Genomic DNA, 16454 nt, shown 5'->3' on the forward strand with positions numbered 1-16454 from the left:
TGGAGCAGTGGTGGAGCCGCTCGTCACTGCAGACAAAAATCATTGTTTTACTGTACGAAGTATAATGTTGCTAGTTATCTAATTACACTTGATTGACATAAGTGACACCTCAAAGTACTCAGAAAATTGTACTGTAAATAAGATCAGTACTTGAGTAAATGGAGCTGATTTTGCAGATCTCACATGTAGTAATTTGTCTGAAATACTTTGATGTAATAAATCACATCTGGACACAAAGTGTGTATCATAAATACTCACAACTGGCTTTTAAGCAGCGGTCCTCCTCTCCCTTACACTGTACTATAGTGGTGCATTCAGGGGTGTTGCATGAGTAACACTGTAGGCTGTTTGCTGTCTGAGCCCCAGGGACTGAAACAGAAAACCACAGCATCATTTATTTGTGGCAGAGAGAAGTTTAAAGAGTTAGAAAATGAAACGAGAACATGTCAGAAGAAATCAATGGCGTGCACTGGGGGGGGGTGGGGGTTGGGGGTTGAGAACTAAAGTGCCCTCTTGGACGCCAAAACGTGCGCTAAAGTGCCCTTTTGGACGCCAAAACGCGGGCTAAAGTGCCCCCTGGGAGCCAAAACGCGTGCTAAAGTGCCCTCTTCAGTGGCTATATGTGCCCTTTTTTTCCTTTTCGCCCCTGCCCTTCAAAAAGTCTGTGCACGCCACTGCAGAAGATGGCAGGATGTAAGCTACTCATCCGTCTGTACTTACAGGGTAGAGTCTCTCCGTTGCAGTCGTCCGTGTCGCAGCACTGAGCAGATGCGACTGCACCCGAATTCCCCAAGTTGACTGAAAATGTGTGCGCTCCTGCAGACGGACACAGGGAGGACGATGCACACGCCTTGAGGATTTGCTGTGCTGTAGTTCCAGCTGTGGTGGCTGTTAAATCAAAGTGCAGACTGTTAATGTTGGCAGAAAGAACACGTTGTTGACTGAAAATAGATGACATGATGAAGTGACTACCTTCAATGGCAGCTGTTATACACATGGTCTCTGAAGAACATGGAATCAGCGCTGTGCGTGAACACTCGTCATTTACGCATGTTTGACACTGAAGTACTGCATCTGTGACGGGGAGAAAACAGCCAATGAATGATGATGATCAATGATCACAGACTTTTGATGGTCTGTACAGGCTGAAAACCCTTCTTCAATTCTTCTTCTTCTTGATTTGGTTAATTAAAATAAACTGTCTGCTGATACTAGTTGTAAGTTGAAAGTCTGATGTGAGAATAAGAGGAGCTACCTGTGCTGGAGAGAGCCCAGATGAGAGTGAGAGGAAGGATCAGCTTCATCATGATGAACAGGTAAACGGTGTGGATTAGTTCTCCTGGATGGTGATACTACACCTGGTCAGCACCACGGTCCTTTATATACTGCACAGGTGTGGAATAAATGTACGACAGATGCACACATAAAAACCTCAGGGATTGGGTGTGTTCCCATTTTAGCAGAGTGACTATTCAGACATTCATCTCCTCTTTTGTTAGAATCATCACGTCAACACACCTTCCCACACCCTCTTTTAATTTCTCTTATGTTTACTTGTGCAGGGACGTAAACTAAATCAGAAAGTGTTCGATATAAATACTTTTAATTGCTACACTGAAGTCAGTATTATTTCTTTTTTTTCTTTACCCTCTTCTCTTTGAACAGAATTTGCAGATCTTTTGTTAATGTGATTAATTCTTCTCGTTCTCCACTTCTTATTTCCTAACAAAGTATATTTTGATGCCAGGCGCTGCATGCGTGTCTACATCTTGATAAAAGTCAGTGGACTGTGTGAACACAGAACAATAGAGAGAAGTCCAGTTCAGCCAGAAGAGACACAAGAATGAAGTCAAGACAGTTGTTTATCTAGCAGATGATACGTGACACTCGAGTCTTATCAGAAAGTGTTTGGCACTTAGACTCCACGGGGAGATTGTGCAGCTGTAAGTGAGAGGGCTGATGGGCTGACAGTGAAGCTGTGACGCCGTGTCACTGGACAGATGTGAGCAGCTGATGAGAAAAAAGATGATATGAGATAAGATAAGATAACATTTTATTGATCCCACACTGGGGAAGAATAAAAATGAGAGGTAGAAAATGATCAAACAGGCAATGAAAAGGATAGAAATAAAATCAACTGTATGTAAGGAGTATAAAAAATAATATTCCCTTGTGACAAATGGCTCAGTTTCACTGGAAAAATTTGACTTACACATGAATAAGATATGAATAATGAAAAACAGTGTCCTTGTACTATTGCATGATGAAAAATATATATCACATCAATGACACATCATCATCAATGACAACCCCAGACAGCAGAGTGAGCATGCCTGAGGGTGGTATGAGAAATAAACTGATGAAGGCTGATATGTTTAGTAAATATATATTTTGTCAATAAAGCAATTAATTTTGTTCAGAGCGTATGAAAAAAGAATCCGATCTGTTTGACACTGCCCGGCGTCACTCGTGAGTTTGGGACTTTTGGAAAGCACAGCGGTTCCATCGTCATTCAGAAGTCGTTTGTTGTTGTATTTCATGCTTCAGTGAACCCGTGATGAAAGAAATACAAGGTCAGAGCTCCCTCGACGCACATCCAGCGATCATGTCATCGTGTTGGATGTCGTTCTCACAGGGAGGAAGCAGTCTGACGGGCATGCCCTCGCTCATACCTTATTATTACATGTATGCATGTGCGTCTTGTTTTCCTGGAATGTTGTGAAACTGGCAACCCGTCTGTACTCTCCATTCAGTGATGGTGTGAACTACGTGTCCTGTGCTGTGTGTCACTCGCAGTTAAATCTGGAACTATTTATTTACGTCTTGCACTGAACTGCAGCTGCACTGTAATTTTCATTGTTCTGTTAATTGATGCCTTTATGTCTTATGTAGCTTTGAGTGTCCTTGTTGGTGAAACATGCTGTGCAACTAATTTTTTCTGTCAACAACTGTCAGTACACAACATAAATGAGGTTGATGGAGTTCAACCCTGACCAATATCACAATAATACTACAGTATGAAATGTGTACTATGTGAAGAAATACGTGCTTTGGGAGGTGATGGCGTTACAAGAGAAGCACCGCCAGCTGTTACCTGAGTGATGTTAATGTGAGCTGCCGTGAAGCGTCACAAAATAAAAGGAGAGTATGTCGGAGGTTGGCAGGAGATCAATGTTCTTCATTGACGTGGGCGTGGTATGAATGAGATGTGTATCCGTCTGCACTCAGAGTGGAGGTCACGAGCTGCAGACAGTCAAAGTGCTGTTTGTCAATGACCTATAACTAATACATGTAGGCTGACATCTGCTTACACAGCACTTCTAATAATGCAATAAGATGTTTGATCACATCACAATAATCTGATAATGTAAAGCATTATGCATAATGAGTACTTTCACCTTTGATATTTAAACATATTTCAACGATAATCTCGTACTTGATGCAGTTGTTGTAACCAGAACCCCCAGTACTCCGTTACAATATAACTACATAGACACTGATCTGATGTGTTTTTAAAAGGAGGCTCAAGACTCACCTTTTTGGTTTGGCCTTTAACTGATCTCTTTTAAACTTTGAATTCTTCTATTATGCTATTTTTACTTCTTATATTTCTTATGACTTGTTCTTAGTTATGCACTTTATCAGTATTACATCTTAAAATCTTATTACTTTTATTTATTACTTACTATTTATTAGTTATTTATTTGTCTATTTTTCCTCTACATTTTTAACTTTCTTAAAGCTTCTAATTTTTGTGCATTATACCTGCTTTTATCTTTAATTTATTTGGTTATTTATCTATTTATTTATTTTTTCTTTAGTCTTTTAATTCCTAGCTTCAGTGTTTCCTCATGTGTGGGCCTCCACACTGGGGTGTATGCCCAGTCTGCCCACGGGGGCCGTTGCTTGGAGGCCGCCGTGGGCCCGAGGGACTTGGGTGGCTCTGCATTAAGTGCAGAGTCTGCCCCTGTCCATCGGCGTCTGGGTGGTCTCTGTGGTGGCGCTCCCGGTGGCCGCAGGCTGTGGCGCTTCCCGGTGTGGATGGCTCCCACAGGTGTTTCCTCACATGGTTCCTCAGTGCCCTGCCATGTCTCAGCACTGTGTGTGTATGTGTGTGTATATGTGTGTGTGTGTTTTGTGAGTGTTTGTGTGAGCGCATGTGTGTATATCTGGAAGTGGGATATTGTCTGTCATATTATGCTTTTATTCTCTCTGTTGTTGTATTCTTTTATCTTGTGAAGCACTTTGTGTTGCATTTTAAATGGATGAAAAGTGCTATATAAATAAAGTTTGATTTGATTTGATTTGATCTCACTGCAGTATATGTGGCTGTGAATCGTACTTCAAGTTACACATCATGATGTTTTGGATGTTTTCTTGAAGAAATTGTCTCTAACTCTTTGTATTTTAATGGAAATCCCTGCGCTCAGGACAGCGAACACACCTGGTGGAGATCTGCTCTCTTCTTTTTATCATTCCAGACTCATTTTAGGTCTGTTTTTCCAGGCCGGGGGTGTTAAAGTTGAACTCAGGGCTTTGACTGCTCACGGCTGCACAGTCACTCATGGTTTAGTCTCTTGAAGGTGAAAGGAAGCCGCACTTTGATTGTTGTTGTTGGCGGTGTTGTGTAGGTGACACCACAATGCTCCACCTGCTATTGTTGAACTGACGTCACTGCTGCTCTATATCATTACCTCAATCAAAGGTCATTTAAAATCAGACACATGTTGTTCATTAAGTGTGTTTCTCTCTCTCTCTCTCTCTCTCACACACACACACACACACACACACACACACCTCTAGTTATGTGTGTCATTCTTTTGGCTCGTTGATTATCAGTGTTGTGCAAGGTACTGAAAATGAATAATTACGTACAGTTACTAGTTCCTTCTCTGAAAAGTAATTCAATTAATCTACCATTGACTGATTATAAAAGTAACTAGTTACAAGGGAGTTAATTTTAACACAAGATACTTGTGCTCAAAAAGAGGATTCATTCTCAGTGAAGAACCTTGGAGCCCTAATCTGCCTCTATACCTGCCAAAGAGCAGTGATTCCTAACACGTCTCTGGGGGTCATCAGGTGGAAACCTCCCTTCAACGTTTTTTCGCCTACTTAGTCCCACGACACCTCCAGGAGGCTAGGCGGTGAACTCCGGCGTCCCAGAGTCACCCCCCCTAGTGCCAACTCACACTGCTCCTACACAATCCAAACAGCACTGCCACGGTCAACTGACCCAGGCCTGATTAGGAGATGCTCCAGGTAGTGGCCAGTACCGATGCTACCATTTAGCTAATGCTAATGCTAATGCTAACCACAAGAAGAAGAAGACAATACAGTTCCGATGCAACCATTTAGCTAATGCCAATGCTAATGCTAAATGCTAACCGCTACCTGCTAAGAGGAACAGAAGAAGACAATAAAGCTAGATTCACCTATACTGTTAATGTTAACTGCTAGATGCCAATGCTAACTGCTAAGATACTACCATACTACCACCGCTTTAGCTATTGTTAGCTGCTACAATGCTACCACAGGCCTAGATGCCACATGTAACTGCTAATTGCCGCACTACCATCATCTACCCCTGCCTCTCATCAACTGCACCAATAAAAGCGGGATGGGAATACAAACCCTTGTTCGGGTAGGGGGTAGAAAGTTTAGGGGGTGCTGAAGGTAAGGAAAGCAGCTTTTACATTACTTTTAAATATCTGCTTGAATTCTCATACTTCGGTGCGTCTGTGACAGTATGCAGCCTCATGATATCACTGACATCATCCTCAGTCATGAGGATGGTAAGTACAGCTGCTTTGAGATGCTTCCCAAAACAACCCTGACATCCAATAATCTGGACAAATTATATTTAACAAGTTATCCTTGAATGGTTTTAAAAAAAAGAATCTCACCTCGCCTCTGGTGAGTTAATTTTAACACAAGATACTTGTGCTCAAAAAGAGGATTCATTCTCAGTGAAGAACCTTGGAGCCCTAATCTGCGTCTATACCTGCCAAAGAGCAGTGATTCCTAACACGTCTCTGGGGGTCATCAGGTGGAAACCTCCCTTCAACAGTGTTTCGCCTACTTAGTCCCACTACACCTCCAGGAGGTTAGGCGGTGAACTCCGGCGTCCCAGAGTCACCCCCCCTAGTGCCAGTTCACACTGCTCCTACACAATCCAAACAGCACCGCCACGTTCAACTGACCCAGAGATGCTACAGGTAGTGGCCAGTACCGATGCTACCATTTAACTATTGCTAATGCTAATGCTAACCGCTAGGAAGAACAGAAGAAGACAATACAGTTCCGATGCTACCATTTAGCTAATGTTACGTGCTAACCGCTACCTGCTAAGAGGAACAGAAGAAGACAATAAAGCTAGATTCACCTATACTGTTAATGTTAACTGCTAGCTACCAATACTAACTGCTAAGAAACTATCATACTACCACCGCTTTAGCTATTGTTAGCTGCTACAATGCTACCACAGGCCTAGATGCCACATGTAACTGCCGATTGCCAAACTACCATCATCTACCCCTGCCTCTCACCAACTGCACCAAGAAAAAGCGGGGTGGGAATACAAACCCTGGTTCGGGTAGGGGATAGAAAATAAAGAGGTAGAGTCAAAAGATGAAAGTAGGGATTGGATACAGACCCTTGTTCGGGTAGGGGGTGGAAGATTTAGAAGGTGCTGAAGGTGGAGGCCTAAACCACAGACTAGATTTAACAGCCTCTTCTAACATTTCCTTCAAGAAGCAAACAAAACAGGAAAACAACCAAAAAGATCAAAAAACAAGCCAACTCTGTATCTTACCACGCAAACACACCTGAACAGGCCGCATGGTCCCAAAGAGAGACTCTTTGGGACCATGCCCCCCCCCCCACCCCCCCACTGTCCCTATTACTAAAGGAATCAATAAAAGTTAACTTAATGGCGGACACATCTGAAGAAGTGCTTTCAGCCTCAACAGAAGAATTTAAACACAGATACCTTCAGACGCCTTTCAGTCTTCATGTGTGGATGTGCAATGCTTGGCACAAGGTGTGCTGAAGAAATACTCTTCAGCTGCTTTATCTCTCACCAGTGACCCACAACCTTCCCAGCCCTCAAACCAGTGACCAACGAAACCCGACCCCCGGGACAGCTTTCAAGAACACATACAAACACATGTCTGATGTGAACATGGTGCTGACCTTCATCTTGCCAAGAGACAACTGCTCCACCCAGCATAGTAGACAGAGCAAAAACAAAAAAATCCTTATCTTGTATATATTCTCCTTTTTAAATCATATCAGACTGTTGTTCAGAAAAAATGAAACATTCAACACAACAAGGTGACACCTCATCCCAATCTGACTACAGTCTACAGTCGCTGTTTCTCTTTTAAATAGGAGGTCTGTCCTATTTTAATGTGGTCTTAACTTGCTTACTTATTTATTTACTTATGTATTTATCATTGTTTTACTGTCCCTTGGATCATGCTCTTATGTTTTCTTAGCATGCTCTTAACAGGTCTTACATTGGCATTTTTAGTGATATTTAATGACTTTTATTTATTTAATTTATTTATTTTAGTCTTTTAACCATGATCAGTGAGCTGCTGGGAGTACCTGTCAGTGTCTGCTGTTAATCTGTCTTCCGTATGTGTCCTGTGTTTCTAAATGTTGTGTGTAATGTTTGAGATGCCCTCTCCAGACTGCAAAACAAATCGACCTACGGGTATCAATAAAGTTACCTTGACCTTGACCTTGTCTTACTCAGCCTAAAGTTTAATCTTATATGGAAAGGAACAATGTAAATAGTGGGATATTACAAAAGCCCCACAGACTACTTGACCACTAGAGTATTAGATCAAGTACAGAGTAGAATTACTGAGTAGCAGAAAATGGAAATACTTCAGTACAAGGTATCTGCAGGTTTTCAAAAGTCCTTAAAAGCACCGAATTCAGGTTCATCAAACAGGCATCAGTATCAGATGTCCCCACTGGTTTTGCATCATATCTTCAGGCCAGAATGATCATGAAACAGGTATTAAATTGAATTCTATTTGGAAAGGGAGCCTTAAATCCAACTTGCAGAAAACTTGAAAGTGTAGCTGTGAACAGAGCAATAATGTAACAGTACAATGCAGCAACATTAACACCACAACGTGCTGACCTTTGATAATAAAGGCCTAATGTTGCTTTGTGGATTTTGCTGTGCGATGAAGTGTGGCAGAAGAACGACCACCAACTTCACACGAGGAAAACACAAAAATCACATTCAGGTCACTTTCAAAGTAAGAAATAAAAAAAAAAAAAAAGAAAAACTACATTGTTTCCCCGCTTTCAAATCCAAACTGAAAACTCATCTGTTCCAGACTGCCTTCTCTCTATAACTCCACTTCTCCTTGTAGCTTGTTTTTACTTGTTGGGTTTTAATTATTGTGCTCGTATTTATCTTGTGTTATTTGTGTTTTTTTTTTATTGTGCTTGTATTTATCCTGTGTTATTTGTGTTTTTACCCGCTCTGTAAAGTGTCCTTGAGTGTTCTGAAAGGTGCTTCTAAATAAAATGTATTATTATTATTATTTTTGTTTTTTCCTGTTATTTTCCTGCTTCATTTGGCCGCTGACTAATATGTGCTGAACCTTCTATTCATGATTTGTTTTTACATCTAGATACTTTGTGTTAGTAAAGTTAGTATTTCTTTAAGTAGTACTGGCTATCAGTGGTATCCTGAATGAGGCGTCATCTCTACCAGGAGAGGGCGCTGTAGGACCTTTTGTCCTGCTGACAGATACTGAGTAACTGTCCAGATAAGAAACTGAAAGGTCACCAGAAGTCATAGGAGCATGTTTTTGTTTTTAATATGAGGATAGTTTTTCCTCTCCCACTGAGTCTTAAATTAATTTCAGACATGAGTTTTGTTTTTTTTTAAAGGATTATTATACTTGTACAATTTACAGCAAAACAAGTCAATGAACCACGATGAAGCAGCTGAAGGAGATGATGGATCAGGATACTGCTGCTATCAGAGAGAGCTGAGATGAAGATGATGTAGTGGAACCGGAGCGTCTTTGGGGGGGTCTCCGTCCTCTCCCTCACCTTAAATCAAATTGCCAAAGACACGGAAAGTAGGCGCCTGATGTGTGCAGGTTAAACGAAGCCCAAAAACGATACCAATGAGGCTGATGACACTGTCACTCCTGCATTTGATAAACGTATCCTGTCTGTGATGAGTTCGGCTTTTCATTCACTCTTTAAATCTTTGTTTGAGGATGTGATGAGGCCTTTAGCATTTGCACTGAACATCCTCTTCCTCAGCTCCAATTATCGTGCTGCTGCCAACATTCAGGCATGACTGGGTGGAAGGTGGAAGGTGAGGAGAGACGCCTGCTGCACCGAGTGAAGCTTTGATCTATCCCACAAGGAAGGCAGTGCAGCATCATTCCTCAGACTGGACAGAAACACACCAGAAAAAGTGGAGTTGATGCTTACGTGGATGCACCAACCACAGTTCGGTTTGCTGAGTTCGTGCTGCTGGCCGAGCTCAAAAAGCTGTCTATGAAGTACAACACTGCACTCCAGTGGAGGCTCTGCAGCATTCAGATTTACACGCAGGAGAAAATGACTCGCAGCTGCATGAGAACAACAGAGAATGACTTCCTTTAATTTTAATTGTTTGTTTACTCACTGCTTACTTTACTTTTAGTTCATTTCTCTTTAGATGTTCAAAATGTGTTGGAGCAATGTTGCTCTTTAAGCAGATGAGGCTTTCGATCTTGGTGCTTGACATCTTCTGGACTTTGATGTTCACAGTAATTGCAGCTCAGAATATTCTCCTGGAGTTTTTAGATGCACGGCCTGGTCTCCTTCCCCATTAGTGCTTCCCTAAACTGTGTGCGATCAGCTTGTGGTTGCAGTGATGCTGGAGGTGGAGCTTGTACAAGCTTACTTGGAATCATGTGAATCTATTGTATGTTTTTGAACTGATGCATAATTTGGTTCATGTTGGCTACATAAACTTCCCATCGCTTCTACAGTACACCTTTACTTCTTTTTCCACTTTCAGCACAATACAACTCATTGTTTGAGTGCTGCCACACATACTCACATTGATTTTTTTTGGTTTGTTTCAAAAATTATTTCTGCAGCACATCATTTAAAAAACTGAAATGAACGTGAACTAGTATATTTTAATTTGCGTGACTTGTCTGCATGCGAAGTGTGAACTTGTGCATCCTCTTTAATCAGTGCAGCTGTGCCTCCTGTGGCGCTTTCCTGTGCTTCCTGTTTTTTCAATCTGAAATGAAGAAACACGCGATCGTGCATCTCGTGCTTCTCAGCAGGTTAATCTTGTTTTACCAGTTGTACCAAACCTGTTGAAGCAACTTCTGTGTTTTCACCATATCAAGTTCCGGCAACAGCAACTACTGTGGTGTCAGATTGGGTGTGGTCGGTGTATTGTTTGGACCAATATCAGCAGGCCTGGGGATGCAGTAAAAATGTCAGGGTACAAACTGTTACAGGACACACACAATTTGATCCTTAGGTTTTAGATGTGTGCACATACGTAGTTTTTAACTACAAGAAAGTCTGCATTGTCTAGGTCGATTTGTTAAATCATAATTGGTGCACAAAACTTTGTGACATCACCTTTTTTCCAACAGAGCGTGTAGTAAAAAACTGCTTGAGAAAGTGTTTTTAGGGCCTTTAAGTTCAACTTCATTTTGATGTCCCAACAATTTTATCCTGATGATTTTTGTGGGGACTTTTTGAGGCTCTCGGGATGTTTTGCATATTGGAAAACCCTTCAAGGCAAATTTGTGAATTATGGCTATTTGTTAGAGTGTAATTAAAACAGTATAATGCTTTGATAAGTGGTCAGTGTGATGCAATGAATGAAAACATCAAATGTCTTATTTAGATCCTTACCACAGTTTTCTACATCTGCATGTAATCAGAGAGATGAATGTATGGATTTCACGTTTGAGAAGGTGGTTAAAACATTCCTAAAGTTGTACTGATGGCACGTTTGTGTGTGTGTGTGAGTGGGGAGGTTCAGGTGGAAACATGATCAACATCATCAAAAACTGTTAGAAGTTAATAGAAGTTGTTTGCCTCCACACTTTTGCCTGCTTTCATTTGGTTTCTGGAGCAGAACGACGCCTGAATGAGCAGCTCGTTTGTTTTATCTGCGGCCTCAAGAGCAGGAAAAACTTTCAGTTCAGCTGAAAACTCGCTCCTCATCACATAACAGTCACATCCAACAAGCTCTGATTTTCTGTTTATACTTTTTTCTCCTAATTTCATGTACACTACCACAGTAAGTACTTTCCTCCATCTCGTCCGTTGCCGCTTTCACTTCCTGCCCTCCATCTGAGTTTAACGTCACGTGACTGCCAACAACCTATATTATTATGTATATATTTTTTTACTGCTTGCTATTTTGATATTTCTTTATATATAGCTTGTTCTTTTTAGTCCTATTTCACAAATTTTCACTTTTTTCACTGTGTATGCTTACAGTCACGGTACACTTTATTTTCTACACACTGCCGTAGATATTCTTTTTTGTGCAATACTTTTTCATTAGTTTACTATTTTGCTATTTTATTATTATGTATATAATCTTTTTACTGCTCGCTATTTTGATATTTTGTTATGTATAGTTAGTTTTTTATAGTCTTATTTCACAATTTTTCACTTATTTCACTGTGTGTAATGCTGCTGCTGCACTGCAATTTCCCAGCTTGGGATAAATTGGGATAAATAATCTATCTATAGACGAGCTCTGTGGCTCTGCGTGAATATCTGTAGCGCGGGTGAATTTCAGACTGTTTCTTGCTCGTTGCCAGCGGCTGTAAACTGCTGGACAGTCACTGTCAGGACAGATTGAACCTCTTTTCCTGGCGAGTAACACTGGATGCTGCATTTTCTGGATTCATGAATATTCTGTGGGCCAGATGCGGCGTGCAGGATGTAAATTGATGAAATGGGCTGGGTGTGTCCCTCAGCCCGTTCTCCTTTCTCTTTGGCAGTTCATGAGCGTAAAGGTTGATTGAGGCTATTCTGTGTGCATGGTTCCGCTTGGTTTGAGGAAAGCTTTTGAGAGTATTCTGCATGGTTGTCAATGTTACAGTTTATGTTGTTTGGTCAGCTGAGGACATCACATGTGGGGTCCTCCAAGGCTCAGTATAAGGGCGTCTCATATTTCTTCCACATGGTTAAAAATAATTGGCCAGCTGTAAAATGCTGGTATCTGGGAAAGACTCTGAAATTGAGATCACGCTGTCTATTAAAAGGTCTTGCAGACTGGATTGATCAGCTCGGTGCAACATCTTTTTACTGATGGAAAAGAAACGAGAAACTTTAACACATTTGAGTCTGGTGTAACAAAATCGCCCCAGGAGTAGACTCAATTCTCCATAAATGCTTAAAATGGATCATTGAGGATCCTTTTAAGTTAGATTTTTCTTTAATTTTTAGTTATGTCTTCTTTGCATGTGTTTAAAATGGTCTTTTGTCTGTCTTTTCTCTCAGAAATTCTGAACATAATCCAGGCAGTGATTAGGAAGGAGGAAGAGATAAATGTCACGAAACAAACCCAAACCTTTCAACCCTTTTCAAAGGAGTCAAAGGATGCAGTTCCTGTTTTTTTTTTTCATATATGTAAATTATGATCCTCTTTTTCAGCACAGGTTCACTCTTTAGATCGTAGCACCACGGTGAAACCAGCAGTCTGCACATTTACTCATCATGATGAAGCAGCTTCTGTCTCTCGTCTGGATGCTCTGCAGCACAGGTAGCTCTACGCACTGCTAATTCAGGGTTTCTGCAGGCATTAGGAATTTAATGCTAATTAGACTTGAATTAATTTGAAGGAAAAATCAGGTAATCAGGAAAGATGAAGTAGCACGGAGGTAGAGAGGGTTTAATGAGTCATCTGCGATTATTTAAACTTCATTTGAAACATGAGCCTCAGATTTTACTTGAAGACTTAAATAGTTAAACTGATTCATTTACTGAGTGATGTCACATATTGGCAGATTAATTTCTTTAATCTTTAATTTATTTTCTAATTTTGTCATTTCTATACATATGTTTGAATTTATTTTTTCCTTCATTGCAGCTGATGCTCTTCGGTGCCTGCATGAAATAAACAACACTCTAGTCCTACTGCCGTGTGGCTCTGATGATGACATGTGTGCAACGGCTGTCCTGCAAGGTATAAAACAAACATGTTGCTTCAAGTCAGTTAACTTCGTTTCAGATGAAATTCCTGCTGTATTGGTCTGTGTGTGTGTTTTTTAACATTAAACAAATTGTGCTTAGCTAGCGTACATGGCTATCACTACGGGCCGAGCCTCGTCAGGACCTGCGTGCCATCTGCTTACTGCACTGACCGCGAGCAGATCGTTTCATACACTTATGCTGTTTGGAGGGAGGCCGTGTCTATTCAGTGCTGCAACACTGACGGCTGCAACAGTCAGAATGTAACCTGTGAGTATTTCTTAATGATATTTGAATTATTTATGGATCCGCAGGACACAATGAACGCTCAGGAACCTGTTGATGATATTATACGTGATATTATATGTGATGCAGCTTCTGCACCGGCAGCTGTCCCACAGTTCATATCACACAGTGACACACGATTCATGTGAGGAGGTGCGTTCAGTAGATACTGAATGTTACCAGAATGTTTGGTCAAGCCAAGCAGAACAAGTCATAATGAGGATGTTACTATTATAAATGTTCTGCAGAGGGAACGTTAAGTTTACTGTCACTTTTTCGAATGCACACAGGGATAGAAATCATTAAAACCAATAAAATACATAAAAATCTGTTTAAAGAACTGGAAACTAGATAAAAGACAATAATCAGTAAGGTATCTGGTGAAGTCCATCACCACATCCTGCCAACCTGGATGTCTGAATCCATCCTGCTACATGACTGACTGATGATTGATGACCACTCTGTAATCCTCATTCTCTGTCAATGACTATATCCACTAACTGCACAAGGAGACAGAGAGGGGTTTTTAATGGGGTTTTAGCTTCTGTGCGAGTGAAGAAAATCATTTTATGATCACTTAAAGCCATTTCCAGGACATCTGACTTGCAGATCAAACACCAACAATAGTCCAAAATAGACAAGCTGAGGCTGAACTATATGTATCTGTCAAATGCAACTAACTACAACTTCGACTGCAAAAAAAAGCTGTATAAAACAGTCATTTCCAATCAAACTGAGTTTCCTGACAGCAGTTTCCTGAAGTGTTTCTCATTAATTCTGTTTCTGATTAATCTTCTTTATCCAATCACGTGTTGACAAAGTTTTGAACCTCGCTCCATCCTCGCTGTGAACCACTGAGCCTTACCTGTGGAATGATCCAAACAGGTGTTTTTGGAGCTTTGGGGAACTTCTTGCAGCTGCATGCACGCTGCTTCAGCCTGTAGAAAAACCCACAACCTGACAGACGGGCAGTGCTGAGTTATTGTTGCTAAACTGGATAAACTGTTTTTGGGAAAGGAAGTTCGGAACCGGTCGATTGTGTACTGCGCTCTTATTGTGTACTGCTGCCAACCCTCATACATGTCGCCTGATCTTTTTCAGACCCTGATTTACATACAGAAAACGATCTGATGTGTTATACCTGCAATGATGTTTTCAGCCCTATCTGTAACATGTCAGTGCGGTGTGTGGGATACCAGGACCGCTGCATGAGTGGACACGGTGAGCGCTCAGGCTGCATGTCGATCAGACTGTCATGTCTTCCTTTTGGGACTGTTTTGTTTTATTTTTCATCGGATTAAAGCACTCCTCTAGTAAAGCTGCGACTTTGTCATCCACAGTGACGAACGGTGTGTGGAGCTTTCCGGTCCGCGCCTGCGTGTCTGCGGACGGCTGTGAAGCCATGGCTCGGCTGACAGCCCATCATGCTTTGAGGGCCAATACTAACGTGACCAGTGAAACAACATGTTGCGATACCAGCTTCTGTAACTCGGCCGGGACCCTCAAACTGAGTGTGGTTCCTCTGCTGCTTGGTCTCATTGGCCGTGTTGTCTATTAGAGCCAAGACCAGAGTGGAACAGAGCTGGGGGGTAAACTGTGATTCAGAGCAGGACCACGAAAGTCGCAGACATCGGCCTTATCCTCACTCACTTCTCAAAAAGAGCAATTTTAAGCACAACATCTGCACCCCAACAAAAAAAAACAACTATGCTCTTAGTTGGCCAGTTCATTAGGTACACCTCAATAATGCCGTCTGATCCAACAGTCCTGCAGGGACTCCTGCCAGATGTTCACTACTGTTGACGTGTTGATTCGACCGCATGATCGTGACAGTTTGTGGTGCTGTTGAGCTGTACTGTGCCGACAGGTGTTTCCTTTATTTAGCCTGCCCTCACTAATGGAAACACCTGTCAACAAACAATTCAGCACCACAAACTGCAGCCACCGAAATGATCATTCAGTCAAATCAACACAAAGCCTGAACAGTTTAACCTTCATGAATGCATTACACTGCATTTGTTTTAGCTAGGTGTATCTAATGAACTGGCAACTGAGTGGATATGTTGTTGTGACATTTATTCCAGACGTGGCCTGAGCAGCTAAAACCTGTTACTGAGTGAGAAACTAATTTTCTATAATCTGTCCGTATGTTTTCTGCTGCCCCCTTAAAAACCAGCACACCCAGTTGTTCTCCAGTAAGGTCTGTTCCTCTTTTACCTTTGTTCTCCACCTTCGCTTACAACACCGCATGATGACAGTTAATGCTACAGTCATCTCATTTACACTGAAGTCACATTTCAGGAAGTAGTTGTGAAAGTGATCATCTTATCATATTTCTGCTGTAACTGATTTATTAACGTAAATGAATGTTTGCTCATATTGTTTTTACTTTGATGTTCAAACTATGCTAACAAAACTTTTAAGATCTTTGAGAATAAAATGTCCCTGGATCATCTGCTGTTCTTGACTTCTGTGGTGTTTTGTGATGTTTGCTGGTGATTTTGCTTCATTGAACCAGTGTTAGAGAAGGCCAGAGGGCCCGGCCCCAGAGGGCCCGGCCCGGCCAGCCAACAAGGAGGAACTAAGCCGGAGACTGAGCTGCTGAACTTTTATTCATTGAGGTGTTTGTTGGTATAATGAATAATCTGTTGGTCTCGAGAGGCGGGATGTGCAGCTGAAAACAGCTGGAACTGTTAAACTCTGACAGCTTTAATGCCTCTCCGGGCTGTAGCTTTGCTTTAAACAGGAAGTTGTACTTTGCTTTTATAAGATCATGCCTGTATGCTCTGTATAACCAGCGCATTGATGTGTTGCTTGGTGTTTGACCACACGCAGTTTGTTCTAGAAGACTTGCCTTTGACAGGAGGAGTAATTCTGAAAAGTTTTCTTATTTAGAGAATTTTGACTTTTTCTTTAGTCTTTTTCACACTTTTAGATTCTTAAATGCAAGAATG

The 16454-nt window shown here is 41.4% G+C and overlaps 1 protein-coding gene across 1 annotated transcript; it reads left to right on the forward strand.

Annotated features, from left to right (window-relative positions):
- Window positions 1-12685: 12685 nt before the first annotated feature.
- On the forward strand, window positions 12686-15958 carry LOC121605716 (phospholipase A2 inhibitor and Ly6/PLAUR domain-containing protein-like). The gene is made up of 5 exons (XM_041935760.1): window positions 12686-12787; window positions 13115-13210; window positions 13318-13485; window positions 14602-14721; window positions 14841-15958. Exons 1-5 carry the CDS (start codon window positions 12742-12744, stop codon window positions 15056-15058), a joined length of 648 nt encoding a protein of 215 aa, XP_041791694.1. The 5' UTR covers window positions 12686-12741; the 3' UTR covers window positions 15059-15958.
- Window positions 15959-16454: the final 496 nt, after the last annotated feature.

The sequence above is a fragment of the Chelmon rostratus genome, chromosome 4, assembly GCF_017976325.1.
Source record: "Chelmon rostratus isolate fCheRos1 chromosome 4, fCheRos1.pri, whole genome shotgun sequence".
NCBI lineage: Eukaryota > Metazoa > Chordata > Actinopteri > Chaetodontiformes > Chaetodontidae > Chelmon > Chelmon rostratus.